General features: G+C 33.1%; 1 protein-coding gene across 1 annotated transcript in view; it reads right to left on the reverse strand.

Moving 5' to 3' along the window:
* The window catches only part of LOC123530896 (dynein heavy chain domain-containing protein 1-like), a 161,276-nt gene that overhangs the window by 48,223 nt on the left and 99,560 nt on the right, over positions 1–13,493 (reverse strand). Inside the window, exons 67-75 of the mRNA XM_053518035.1 lie at positions 11,903–11,944; positions 8,488–8,577; positions 6,656–6,801; positions 6,169–6,262; positions 5,210–5,352; positions 4,122–4,217; positions 3,701–3,739; positions 1,439–1,610; positions 562–729 (exon numbers count right to left, since the gene is read on the reverse strand). Coding sequence (XP_053374010.1) covers positions 562–729; positions 1,439–1,610; positions 3,701–3,739; positions 4,122–4,217; positions 5,210–5,352; positions 6,169–6,262; positions 6,656–6,801; positions 8,488–8,577; positions 11,903–11,944 — 990 coding nt within the window. The remainder of the gene's footprint in view (positions 1–561; positions 730–1,438; positions 1,611–3,700; positions 3,740–4,121; positions 4,218–5,209; positions 5,353–6,168; positions 6,263–6,655; positions 6,802–8,487; positions 8,578–11,902; positions 11,945–13,493) is intronic.

Below are 13,493 nucleotides of genomic sequence, written 5' to 3' on the forward strand. Positions count from 1 at the left end.
AGTTGAAGAACCAAATGCATTTGGTGACTTACTGCACACAGTCAAATATATATTCTAATATGACAACCTACAGATCATTAAAGTTAAAAGTTTTTTAATAACACATGCTAGAAATGACAATATAATATTATATAAAAGACATACAAGAATCAAAACATATAATGCTATATAGCTACTTTTGCGGGCACAAAATTTCATGGTTCTGGGCAAAATGGCCTTTTGTGGAGATGTAAATATGTGGATTTTTAATCTTGATTATAGAATAAATAGAAGATTTACTTCTTCGATTTGATTCAGTTTTGTGGATTCACTCAACCATGAATTCCAAGAAAATGTGTCCCCATGAACATTAATGATTTCAAGGTATAGTACATATCTTCGTTGTCTTTAAATTAATTAGAACATACTCTTATTAATAATTTGTAAATAAAAACAAAATTGAAATGATGATCTAGGTTCAAAGTCCAACAGTTGAGATATCCCTATGAAATAGCTATTTTGACTCAAACCACAAAATTTCTTGCCCACAAAATTAAATGGTTTCACAACATCTAAACATACCTCTAAAGCTTAGGCAAACAATGACATGTAGATGTTGTTTAATCCTCTTGATAAACCTCTCAAAGGCTTGTTCTATCTTGTCTATACGTTTAGTCTGTACCCCACCCGGCATCATCTGGCTTACTATACTCTGTAGCTCATCCTCTGTATACAGCCCTGGGCTGGTCCCTGCAAATATCAAACAGACAGTCTGTATTTTCGTCACCTGCCTTCTTTTATCATTTTAATATCATTTTAAGTGTTCAAACTGAGGTCCAAAATTTGATGGCAGACAATAGAAGGACCCAGGGAGGACATCTGATGAAATGTGCAGGTTTCTTTGGAGAAGAAATATCTAAATACCTTCCTAATTTGAACTGGTTTTTTTTTCATGGGGGAGTGCAAATATTGTATGTCAATGACACTACTACTCATTCTAGGTATCTTGATATCACAATGGCTGAGATGGCAATAGGTCAAAAAAATCTAACTACAGTATATTCCCTTATTAATGCCACAAAGGACAACAGATTTTGCAAATGCAGGGCCTTTATTAAGGCCCTAAAAAAACTTTTTTCCTACATTTGTTCAGTAAATATACACTATCAATTCAACTTGTAATGAAAGAATTTTAACAATTATAGCAATTGCATTAGTGTTGGTATTCACTTATGACCTAAATTAACTGATAAAAACTTCTTCTTTTTTTGACAATAATTTGTTAGGGAGAGGGTGTAAATTAGGGAATATATGGTAACTGTTAATGATCATACATTGATGTCTATTATCCAAATAAAATCAAAAAAGTTATTTATTACATAAACCTAGCTGGCACTCACTACAGATATTAAATTTGCTACATCTATATCTGCTTGAAGTATAATGAAGAGAGGGGTACCTTGTGACATGAGTGCTGCCACATCTTGCAAGCATTCCATACCCAGATCCTCATGTACCAGAAGTACCGTCGGTTTTCCAAGTATTCCTGTATGGTGACACGCACGCTTGATGTGTTCACGCACGATACGCAGATTCTTTGATGGATCAGTTTGAGCCTTTGGTTCATACAACTGTAAAGAAGGATTCAAGTACATCTGAATTCTACTTGCAAAAGTAGTTCTTTAAATATTCTGAAAAGTTATTGAAAGTACAGTCTGAAAGGCAGAGATCTTCTGAGACCGTTTTTTATAACTCTTGAGTTTCCCTGCAAGTAAAATAGTACAAACAGATGATAATTCTAAATTTTTAAAACATTATAGCAAAATTTACAACCTATCTGAAGATTATCTTTTACAGACAAGTGTATATGCAAGTAACATAGTACTTAAACTTTCTGTTGAAAACATTACTGCCAAATTTTCAATATATCTGAAGATTTATTTTAAAAGGCAAAATACAAGATTGTGTTTATTCTACTGTACAAGATTTTTTATATAAGAAGTCTGCCGATGTTGCTTTTGAAAAAAAATCAAAAACTAAAACTGTAGATGCGACATTCCCTTATCAAATCTACAAAGAATATTTTACTAATATTTCAGTATTTCCTACTTATATATTCTATACACTTAACTTTAGAATTCACACTACAATATGAGCTAAAACTTCTACAAGAAAACAAAAATATATTATTGCTGTGACACAGAACACAGTAGATAGACAAAAGAATAGAACAATGAATACTGTAAACTTTTTTAAATTCATAAATCACTCAGAAAGTCAAAAATGTATTTTTCATGCTGTAGCATTTGAAAAAATTAAACACAAAGCCACACAAAGTTTTGCAAATCAGGAATATTAATTACAAATATTTTAGATGTGAAACCATACATTGTAAGAAACAAAAAACGGTTCACATTATAGTATTCCAAGATAAGAAAAACTGCATTTTTTTTCAATTTAACAAAAATTGACCAAGCCTGAACAGTCGAACAATGACTCCAAGAAAATTTACAAGAAATAATTTACCAAAAAAAAAACTATGTGAAGATAATCAAAAGCAAAAATCAAGAAAGTGAACACAGTTGATTATAATTTGCACACAGCAATAGATTCATATCATAACCTTACAGCATTCATTTATTAAATCAAGCCATAACCAGTCACACAGTATATAGAAAATCAAAAGCTACCAAATGTCAATTTCACCTCACACCCCACATATTCAACCTACCATATTACGTAGTTTACGTATGCGGCCCATCTGTGGTAACAAGTGCAAACAACTCTAAACACAATATTCAAAGCAGTGACGTGCAAAGCCCAGAACTTGTTTAAAATGTATTGTTGCTTTTTTTTTTATCAAACTTCTGACTTTCATCAAAAGATAGCAAGACAAAATTCTTACACTTAGCAGTATATTGATACAAATGTGTAATACAGCATCAATCTCTGCCTGCTGATCTGTTGCTTTGATCTTCTTTCCTGCACCCCCCATCCCCCCCAACCCACACACACAAAACAAGACGCATCAACAAAATTATGCTAGAATTAACATGTGCATTCTAAGACTTCTCATGTTTAGTGCAGGGGAATGATAAACAAGAGTTGTTTGTAAAACAAATCTGCCTCCATAATGGTCTGGTAAGTAATTTTGCATGCAATGACCTTGATCTTTGACCTTCTGAACCAGAAAATCATATGACAGACTGCAGGCAATTGCAAAAATCATTTTCAGTCTCCAGGTCACTGTGACCTTGATTTTTTACCTACTGACTCCAAAAACTAGAGGTCATTTGGTCAGCCACTCAATACAGGCAACCAATATATGTAGTTCTTAAGTTATTGACCAGAAACAGTTTTCAGTCTCAAGGTCATTGTGACCATGGCCTATTTTGGCCTACTGATTCCCAATGGCCTAAAATATGACAGACTATCTGACATGGAGCAAAGCAATACATCTCCTCTTCTCTGAAGTGGCAAGGGGGGCATAAAAATCATTTCTGTCAAAAAATCTCAATTGCATTCACACAAAACATCAATGCTGTTACAAAATTTTAAAATGTGTTCCCTCCACTTAATATGAAGGTTTTATCACAATATAAACAACATCACATGCACGGATCTTTTATAAAATACTGCACCCTATTTCACAAAGTGCACCAAAAGATGTGTAAAAAATGCCAGTTCACCAAGAAACAACCATAATGTGTATATGACTTACTCCCCTACAGTTGGACAAACAACAAAACCCAGGTAGACTCTGATTAATATTGAAATTTCAATTAATATACATAATGAATAGGTAACTTTGTAGCTACATTGTAACTAAAACTTCAGTTGTGATCAGGTATACTTCTGAAAGCATCAGTGAGTGAAAAATGGTTATAAATTCTGACTATATACGATTATGTGTGTATACATTGCATTCATGGAACAACATTGTCATATATTTAACATGTACAACATATAAATATACCTCATAACAAGTCTTATAATTTTGTTATAGAACACCACTTTATTCTTAACAAATAAGCTGTCATATTTACTTCATTTGAATCAATTTCTCTTCAATGTTTTTCTTCGTATAATTTGGAAATTGTTGAACAAAGGTGTTAGAAACTTTAATTTTATAGTTTACAAACCTTGCAATGAGCGATGTATGAGGCCAGTCTGACCAGAGTGGCTCTCCCTGTAGAGTAAGAGGTTCCCAGTAAAAGTGCATGACCACCCTGTAATGCCTGTAAATAAATATTTACTGAAGTGGACAATAGTTGCAAAATGTTTACTCATATTCATATGTTTTACAGTTTTTACTTCATTGGTTGTAAAATAAATTAAATAATAAATTAAATACACCATCTTATCCTATTCAAATTGTAAGGACAGAAAAAAGAAAGGCAGTTTTGCAATATGCATCACAAGTACAGTATTATAGTGGACAGGAAAGATAATATAAATATCCTTAGTGTAAAAATAGTGCAAACTTTTAAGGATAAAAGCATGAAACTTTCATGAAATATTCATGAGAACAAGGGAGCTTCAAATGTGAAGTGCCACCAAAAATATCTCCTTCTATTCAAGATGGCCACCAACAAAACTTCTAAGTTTATTCATACTGATAGAAATAAAACAATCTAAAAGCACTGGAAATAGCCTAATAATGACTTAGATACGTCAAGACTGTCAACAGAACAAACACATTCATGATAAAGTTCAAAATAATCAAGATGGCTGCCAATTTCAAAATGGTTGCCTGAAACAAGACGGCAATCATATGTAAGAATGAGGAAGAATTTTCCAAATATTCATTGCTATATTTTTCATTGGAAGCTAATGTAGCATCTTTTTAAGATGAGACAAGTTTAGCTTTTTTACTACTTGCTTGGTTCTTGGTGTGAAATGAAAGACAGAAATGGAAGCCACAATGTTCCTTTCCACCTTATTGAACAGTTTCTGTTTATTAATGATGGTGCTGATTATTGCAAAAATACATGCTTTGGAAGACCCATTTCTACTAGTCATTTTTCACATGCCAATCATTTTCAAGTTTTTTTTTTTTAAATATTGGAGATTTAATTAGTTTTCATTGAAAATTCTACCAAAATACTGTCCCACCTGGGCAAGCCATCAAACTCAGCACATCAAGAAAAGCAGCCAGGCTACAACTAAAGAGAAGTGTATATTGAAAAAACAATAAGATAGATAAATCAAAAGAAATAGTAAAGTTTACCAGAACTCTGCTAAGTCTTGCAGCATGACGTATAGCCTCCTTGAAGAACACAAGTTCAAGTCTCTGAGACGTACCAATGTTGTAAACATTCAAACATGTGTGTAATGCATCAATAAGTGTTTCTTCTGAGGTATCTACATACCCTGTAACAAAAAATATGATCAATTGTAAAACCTATCTCTTCAACTTTTCATATAGCTGTCATCCAGTATTAATACAGTCATGTATTTGATTTTCTTGATCTAACACAAGATTTTATTCCTTGGAAAGAAAACCCTACTGTGGAAAAAATTCTGTAATTTTTCATCATATCTCCAAAACAATAACTGGTATTCTCTTTTTTTGACTTATTCTTTGACCTTTTACACTTACTCACATCTACAAGTTATGATATTTCAGTCATAGTCTGGCATTTCTTGCAAGTTGAAACACTTCAATTACTGAGTAACAGTTTTAAAAGCATATACACGTTGTGTACTTGTGTATCTGGGTATCTTGCATGAAGAATTTCTGTGCCTTTATCAATGGCATGAAAAGTTTGTGTATTTTGTGCATCTAGGTTCTTTTCTTACAATAAAAGAAGACAAAATGATATGAGCCGTGCCATGAGAAAACCAACATAGTGGGTTTGCGACCAGCATGGATCCAGACCAGCCTGCGCATCTGCGCAGTCTGGTCAGGATCCATGCTGTTCGCTAACAGTTTCTCCAATTCCAATCGGCTTTACAAGCGAACAGCATGGATCCTGACTAGACTGCGCGGATGTGCAGGCTGGTCTGGATCCATGCTGGTCGCAAACCCACTATGTTGGTTTTCTCATGGCATGGCTCATATGTTATCATATGACAGTACTAATAAATTGAGCAGAATTCAATAAGTGTCAAAACGGCTTTGAACTGTTACAAGTCTATGGACTTTGCATTTTGATATATAACAGGTATGTTCAAATTCTACAATACCTTTCTCAATAGATATTCCATGGGTTTCTGTGTGTGTGGTCATATAGTATTTACAGAAGATGAAATCTGTCAGAGTCTCCTGGCCGCCTTTGATCTGAAATATCAGATGTTGTACCTTAGTAATTGAGAACAATACCTATTGTCAAAAATCATTACTAAATATTCATACTTTTCTGCAGTAATTTGTTTTGTATGTAATGCTAAAACAAATTATTCAATTGCATTATGTCTATTTAACTGACTTCAAAATGTCATTCACAGAAAGGGCTATAACTAATACAGTCCAGGGTTACGATCTGTAACAAAAAGAGTATTGCAAGTTGAAACACTACAATTTACTGAGTAACAGTTTTAAAAGCATATATTACACGTTGTGTACATGTGTATCTGGGTATCCAGGTTCTTTTCTTACAATAATAGGAGACAAAATGATATGTTATCATATGGCAGTACAATTGTTTTGTACTCAATCGTGTCCAATACTAACCTCGTCCAGTTTTACAAGTGGACCAAAGTATGCTATATGCTCCTTGTCTGTCATCAGACCAGGCTTGAAATGTACATGTCTGGATGAGCTTACACTGCCCCGCTGTGAAAACTGCTTCTTGAATCGGGGTGTTCCCTTCATAAAGTCTATGAACAAAAAAGAATTTGTGCCTAGCGTGCATAATACAAATAAAGAGTATTTTCAAAATTTAACTGCAAACAAGTTTGTTTTTTGTTGTTGTTGAGTTAAACATACTGACCCTATTACAGGTCATATGGTGACTTTCCAGCTTTTGATTGTAGATGAAGATGCAGGTGCCCCTCTAGGCATTATTTTAGGTATAACCAGGTCAGAACCACAGACTTTCATGCTTTTATCTAGTATGCAAACAACAGCTACTTTTAGTTCTTAGCATCTTGGTTATATTAGAATGTCATAAGAAATGCCATACCAAGAATAGGAATGGACTTCTTTGTGACAAATCTACTACAGAAATCTGTCTTGTCAAATATTCTAATAAAGAAATCTAGCACCACAAAATCTACCATAGGAGCGAACAGAAGGAATAAGGAGTAAAGAGATACAATGAGGCACAAAGAGGAGCTATGAAGAGCAAAGCTTTTGTTATTAGGAGCAGCTGAATAAGGAAGGTATTAAATATTGAAGTTCTTTGATTGTTTGTGTAAATTTTACTGTTTCATTCTACATCATAGGTCTTATTCTAAAGTTTTGCCTAAAGGAAGTTACGTTTACAGAAATACATGATGTAATATATTATAAATTGTAGAGTACAATCAGGAAGCATGCAAGCAAATGTACAAATGGTTTTCACGCCATTACAAAAGCTCATTTTCAAACAGTCCAAAGTGAGAAAACCCTATATATAAATATTTACTTTTCTATGGCTTGCTGCGGAAAATTTAAAAGGTTTAAAGAGTTAAATTATCTACCATCTACATGTCAGGTTTCATGGAAAAATCCCTCATGCTTAGGAAGTTAACACAGGATCTATCTTTACAAACAGACAGACAGACAACTGGATGGATGAAGGGACAAAACAAAATATTCTGTATATTCTACATACTGCTTTCTGGCTATGTCCCAAGTTTCAAATGAAAACATTTCTTGTACTTTTAAATTATGACAGAATCCACCATTTGTGACTGACAGAAGGACACTGACACACAGATGAACATAATTAAGGACAAACTAAATAAATGAATGTGCATGTTCTCCACTTTTTCTTCAACATAGTATAAATGTCATAAAAATAATCTCTTACTTTTTAGATTATTGCATATTCAACATTTTTGTAATATTTTTGGACTTTTTGTTGCCATAGCAACTACACTATGGCCATATGGCATGCATACTTTCCGACACTGTTGTCTATCCATGTATTAAGTTTCATGAAAAAAAAAATCAGGTATGTTTCAAGTTATCACATAATCCACTTTTTCCTTATACCTTTGGACTATTTGTTGCTATGGGGGTGGAGGTATGGGGGGGGGTCAGGGGTGGCAAACTGTAAGTCCCCTCCAACAAAACACTGATAAGGAAGTCTAAACACTTTAAAATCACGAGGTATGAACCATGGTCTATTAAATTTCTGAATTCACTTATATTTCATAATTTTTTATGCTAAGATTTGATTTCAGATACAACCTTTACACCTGGTAGGCTGCAGCAACATAAGCAAATAAGCAAAACTGAAAACATCAAATAACAAAATTTATCAACAATACCATCACAGCATTGTAGAAAGTTACTGTTCAAATAATCACACACTTAAAACATTAAGAACTTTGACAGTATAATACATAATAATATACCATCTACGAATTTTGTATGTTTTCCCTTCTTGTCGTGTACAGAGCGGTCGGTAAGTTCTGGATCACTGCTGTCGGTACTTTTGGAGGAATCTGTGAGTGTGGTGAAACATGTTAGAATAAGGTAAGGTAGGATAGGAAGTAAAAGGTTTCATGCTAGGATTATATATATAGTAAAATGGTTGTGAAATCAGCAGTTTTCCTCAGAAATTGCAGAGAGATTTCAAACTTGCACACTAATGGAACTGTGTAGGATTTCCTTATATATTCTAATGATTTTCCGGGTTTAGAACTTAGAATACCCATGTTATTCAAGTTCTTGTGAAAATACCCAAAAAAAAAAGTTTTAAATCTTGTTTTGTTTGTTTGTTTGTTTGTTTTGGGTTTAACGCCGTTTTTCAACAGTATTTCAGTCATGTAACGGCGGGCAGTTAACCTAACCAGTGTTCCTGGATTCTGTACCAGTACAAACCTGTTCTCCGCTAGTAACTGCCAACTTCCCCACATGAATCAGAGGTGGAGGACTAATGATTTCAGACACAATGTCATTTATCAAATAGTCACGGAGAACATACGCCCCACTCGAGGATCGAACTCACGACCCCGCGATCCGTAGACCAACTCTCTTACCTACTGAGCTAAGCGGGCGGGCATTAAATCTTGAGTACACACAGTCATCTAATTAATAAAGTATTACTTTAAGTATAAGCATTTTATTTTAGGACTTTTTTTCTTCACATATACAACTAGAAATCTCAATCAGCAACTGATTTCACAAGCTACTGTCTAATGTTTTCACCCGAGAGGTTTGAGCTACTCTAAATTTCCATTTCTTAGCTCAAAATGTTAATAAAATGCTGGTGTTCAATAAATAATATACATCAGACTTTGTATTTTAAAAGACTGCCATGTAGGCTCTAACCACTCAGATCAAAATAATAGACAACATATATTAAACATTAATTTATCTAAAGATATAACTAGAGCTAGCCATTTCCTTTTATTAATCATGTAAGTAATCATATAAATAGGTAAGAAAAAATATCTTAACAGGAATTACTCCTAAGTTAGAAAAGACCAAAATCAATGTCTCTCTTATATAAAAGGAAGTATACATTAAGTTTAACCTGAGTGTCTAAAATCTCAGTAAAAGTTATAGACTTTAAAAATTAACTGCCATATATCAGGAATTCTCTATCAAAGTTTTTAAACAAAGTTAACTTTAACTTTAAGAAATGCAAAAAAACCTAGAACACTTAAAAGGAAAACTTGCATTATAATACTAGTTTTCAAATATAAACAAGAGCTGTTCATAAGATGATGCGCTTGACTATTCCACAGCTTCTAAATCTAACTAGAGCTTCTTTTGAGAAAAGCGCATGTCTCCCACAACTGTCTAATCCTCTGAATAGTTATGTATCTGAGTCAACCATGCACCAATGACTTAGAGTGCGGATACTTGCATCAACCATGCACAAATGACTTAGAGTGCTGATACTGGCATCTGTGTAAGGCAATTTTTGGTAATTCAAGGGCCATAATTCTGAAGTGCCTGGGCGGATTTAGCTAGTTATCGAACTTGGCCGAAGAATTATTGGCAAACACATTTTGTTCAAGTTTGGTTGAAGATCGGATGATAAATGTTCAACTTAGAGTGTGGACAAGATTTGTGACAGACAGACACACAGACAGGAGTAAATCAATATGTCTCCCACCAGAGTGGTGTGGGAAACATAACAAGTACCATAACTTGGCAAAACTTATTTTAAGCTTTTTTTTTTTTTTCAATTTCCTGCTAAAACTATATGAAGCGTAATTTCAAAGCACTATTTCTGACTAAATGTCACCTGCAGTTAGCTATTTACCATACTTCCATAAAACAATTCCCAAGAAACTACAGTTCTTGTTAAACAAAATATTAACACAAGACCTCTATTAAAAGCTCAGTTTATACATATAAATGACAAAAATATAGGTTGAAGAACTATTGCTAGCTATTTTTACAAATATTTCAAAATGCAATTAAATCTAGTAGGTAAAGGAAACTGGCGATAAAATTAACATTGGATCCTAATACTTGTGCAATTTCAGGTGATATTTTCCATGTTTCAGTAAACAAACAAGTTTGAATCTTGGATATCTCCAATCCCAAACACAATAAATCAATACTGTGAAATCATTAATATTCGTGGAGGACTAATTTTCACGGATTTCGTGGTTGAGTCAATCCATGAAATGTAATCCCAACGAACAGGTAAAATTCCCATTCACTTTATGTTCAAAAGTTGTAATCCAAAAACTCATATCCCCACAAAACTACCGTTTTGACCAAAACAATGAAATTTCATGCCCAAGAAATTAAATGATTTCACAGTATATATTTTAATAAATCCTGTAAGCCTGAAGAAAAAACATGTGTTGCCAAAATACAACAATTCATAATGTTTTCTAAACACAAAAATAGGGCAGCAACCATAACCCTTTGCCGTTCACCTTAGTACGACTGTTCTTTGTTACAAGGTTAATGTCACTAGGACAATACGTAAGTAAATGCATTTCAAACCTGACTTATAGGTCAAAAACATCTTCCAGGTTATTTCAAAGTCATCCGTGTAGAATGTAGATCACATAGAAAACTGAGCCTCTACAGTGTCAACAATGTTTTTCTATCATTTGACCTTCAAGTAACCTTGTTTCCAATCACAGATGACCAAGTTTTGAACATGATCAAGACTTCATAAAAAAGACAAACATAAATAAGAGTCCACCCAAAAAAGGTTTTTCCAATATTTTCTATTTTTAGTATTTGTGTCCTTGACCTAACAGTGACCCTGGCTCTACAGTGGCTATGAAAACAATCCCCTGATCTTTTGGTCTTATTAAGCTACCTACATACTAAGAACCATGACAATATCTCGTTCCTAAGAGAACCATGATAATATCTCGTTCCCAAGAGAACCATGACAATATCTCGTTCCTAAGAGAACCATGACAATATCTCATTCCTCAGAGAACCATGACAATATCTCATTCCTAAGAGAACCATGTTCCTAAGAGAACCATGACAATATCTCATTCCTAAGAGAACCATTACAATATCTCGTTCCTAAGAGAACCATGACAATATCTCGTTCCTAAGAGAACACATGACAATATCTCATTCCTAAGAGAACCATGACAACATCTCATTCCTAAGAGAAAATTTCATTTAGAGTTGTTTCTGATGGATGCCTGGTCATCCACCTATACTACCAGCTCACCTTGAATGTTTGGCTCAGGAGAGCTAAAAAATACCCTGTAAATACAGTAACAATAACCTGCTTTCCAGCAACTACAATGTAGCAACTATGATATAAGCACAAAGATGTCAACAAGCAATATTTAGCAAGGCACATGAGGTGTGTGACTGTTTACTTACACTTATAAGACGTACTCATTGTTTTCAATGTTGTTACTGTTGCTGTAGGAAAATATATTTAGCAGTTAGTATAATCAACATGTTAGAAAGTTCCGAAGGCTCAGTGTAAAAATCTAAATAATATTTCTAGAAAACAGAAGCCTCTGCCAAAACGAGGGAGGAAACATGAAGAATTTTGTAAAAACTAGACTAAACTTGTACTGTATAAAATCCCTCTTACGTGGGGGGTTACTTTTATAAAGAAAATGAATTTTCTCTCAACACTATCCTATCAAGGACTGCTAAGACACTCCAATCCTATAAAGTTTTACACCGAGTCTTAAAAAAAAAAAAAAAAAAAAAAAAAAAAAAAAAAAAAAAATGGAGAGAGAAAAGTTGTTACATTATATCTGAGTCTAAAGATAACAGGTCTGGTAACAAAACTAAGACAAATTTTATACTATATTGCTATTTCATAGAAAAAAGTTTTACAATTTACCTAGGCACCAATACACAGCCCAATCTTTCCTTTTTTCTATTGTAAAATATTGATCATTCCAGAAGGTTGAGAAGTACATTATATTCTTAGCCAAAATTGGCAGATAGCAATATTCTGCAAAATAGCCGGATACCAGTAGACCCAGTTAAGTTGGGAAACTTTTCAGGACTACAACTAATAAATTAAAAGAATGTGTCAAATGTTCAAATGTGTATGCTTTTCATACCCAGAGGTAAGAAAAAAAATCACATAAATAGTCAAAAATTTAACTGTCTCCAAGTCAATCATAGAAATTACATTAATCAGAGAAAATAACTAAATGCAAGTCTGAAAAAAAATATAAATCAGGTCATACAGTCACATAGAAGAACACTTCAACAATTTCAAAATTATTTCCAGTCGTCATTTTGATTTAATTTTGATGTACGATAAGGAAGAATTCTATATGATGCAAAATATCCAAGGAAAGATTTTATGTAATCGGTGAAAACTTTTTTAAATGAAAAAAAGGGCTTTTTAGATATATAATTAGTTGTTTGGAATATTAGATCAGAACATGATTAGATTGCTAAATTAGGGTAGAGGTTTTTATTAGTTTCTAGGGAACTAGTGGAATATTTCTGGGTTATCACTAACAAACTTTAGTTTTAATAATCTCTTACCACGATACTGATATTCTAGAACAAGACAGAAAATAAATTCAGTCTGTGGCCAAATAAATTGAAATTTTCAAGTGTGTTAGAGAAAAATAGAAAACTCGGCAAAGAAAATCCAACACGAATTTCAGCATATCAAAAACACAGCTTTAAAATATTAGAATGAAAAACTTAAACATGATGACACTTGAAAAAAATCACATCAAAATAAACTTGTACAATTACAGTAAAGTCAAAAGCAAAAAAAAGTTACTGACAAATCAGATATTTGCAAGGAAAAGGTCTCCAACCACTGTCCATCAAAAATATTTACTATTTAAAAGTTTGAACATTTCTATAGAAACTTTCTCCTTAGAATGTCACTTTATAACTACATTATCTTAAATATCCAAATGCAATTTGTTTTTTTTTTAAAGTTCAATGAAAAAACAAGATTTAACTTGTTTTAATTCATTGC

This window comes from Mercenaria mercenaria, chromosome 11, assembly GCF_021730395.1.
Source record: "Mercenaria mercenaria strain notata chromosome 11, MADL_Memer_1, whole genome shotgun sequence".
Lineage (NCBI taxonomy): Eukaryota > Metazoa > Mollusca > Bivalvia > Venerida > Veneridae > Mercenaria > Mercenaria mercenaria.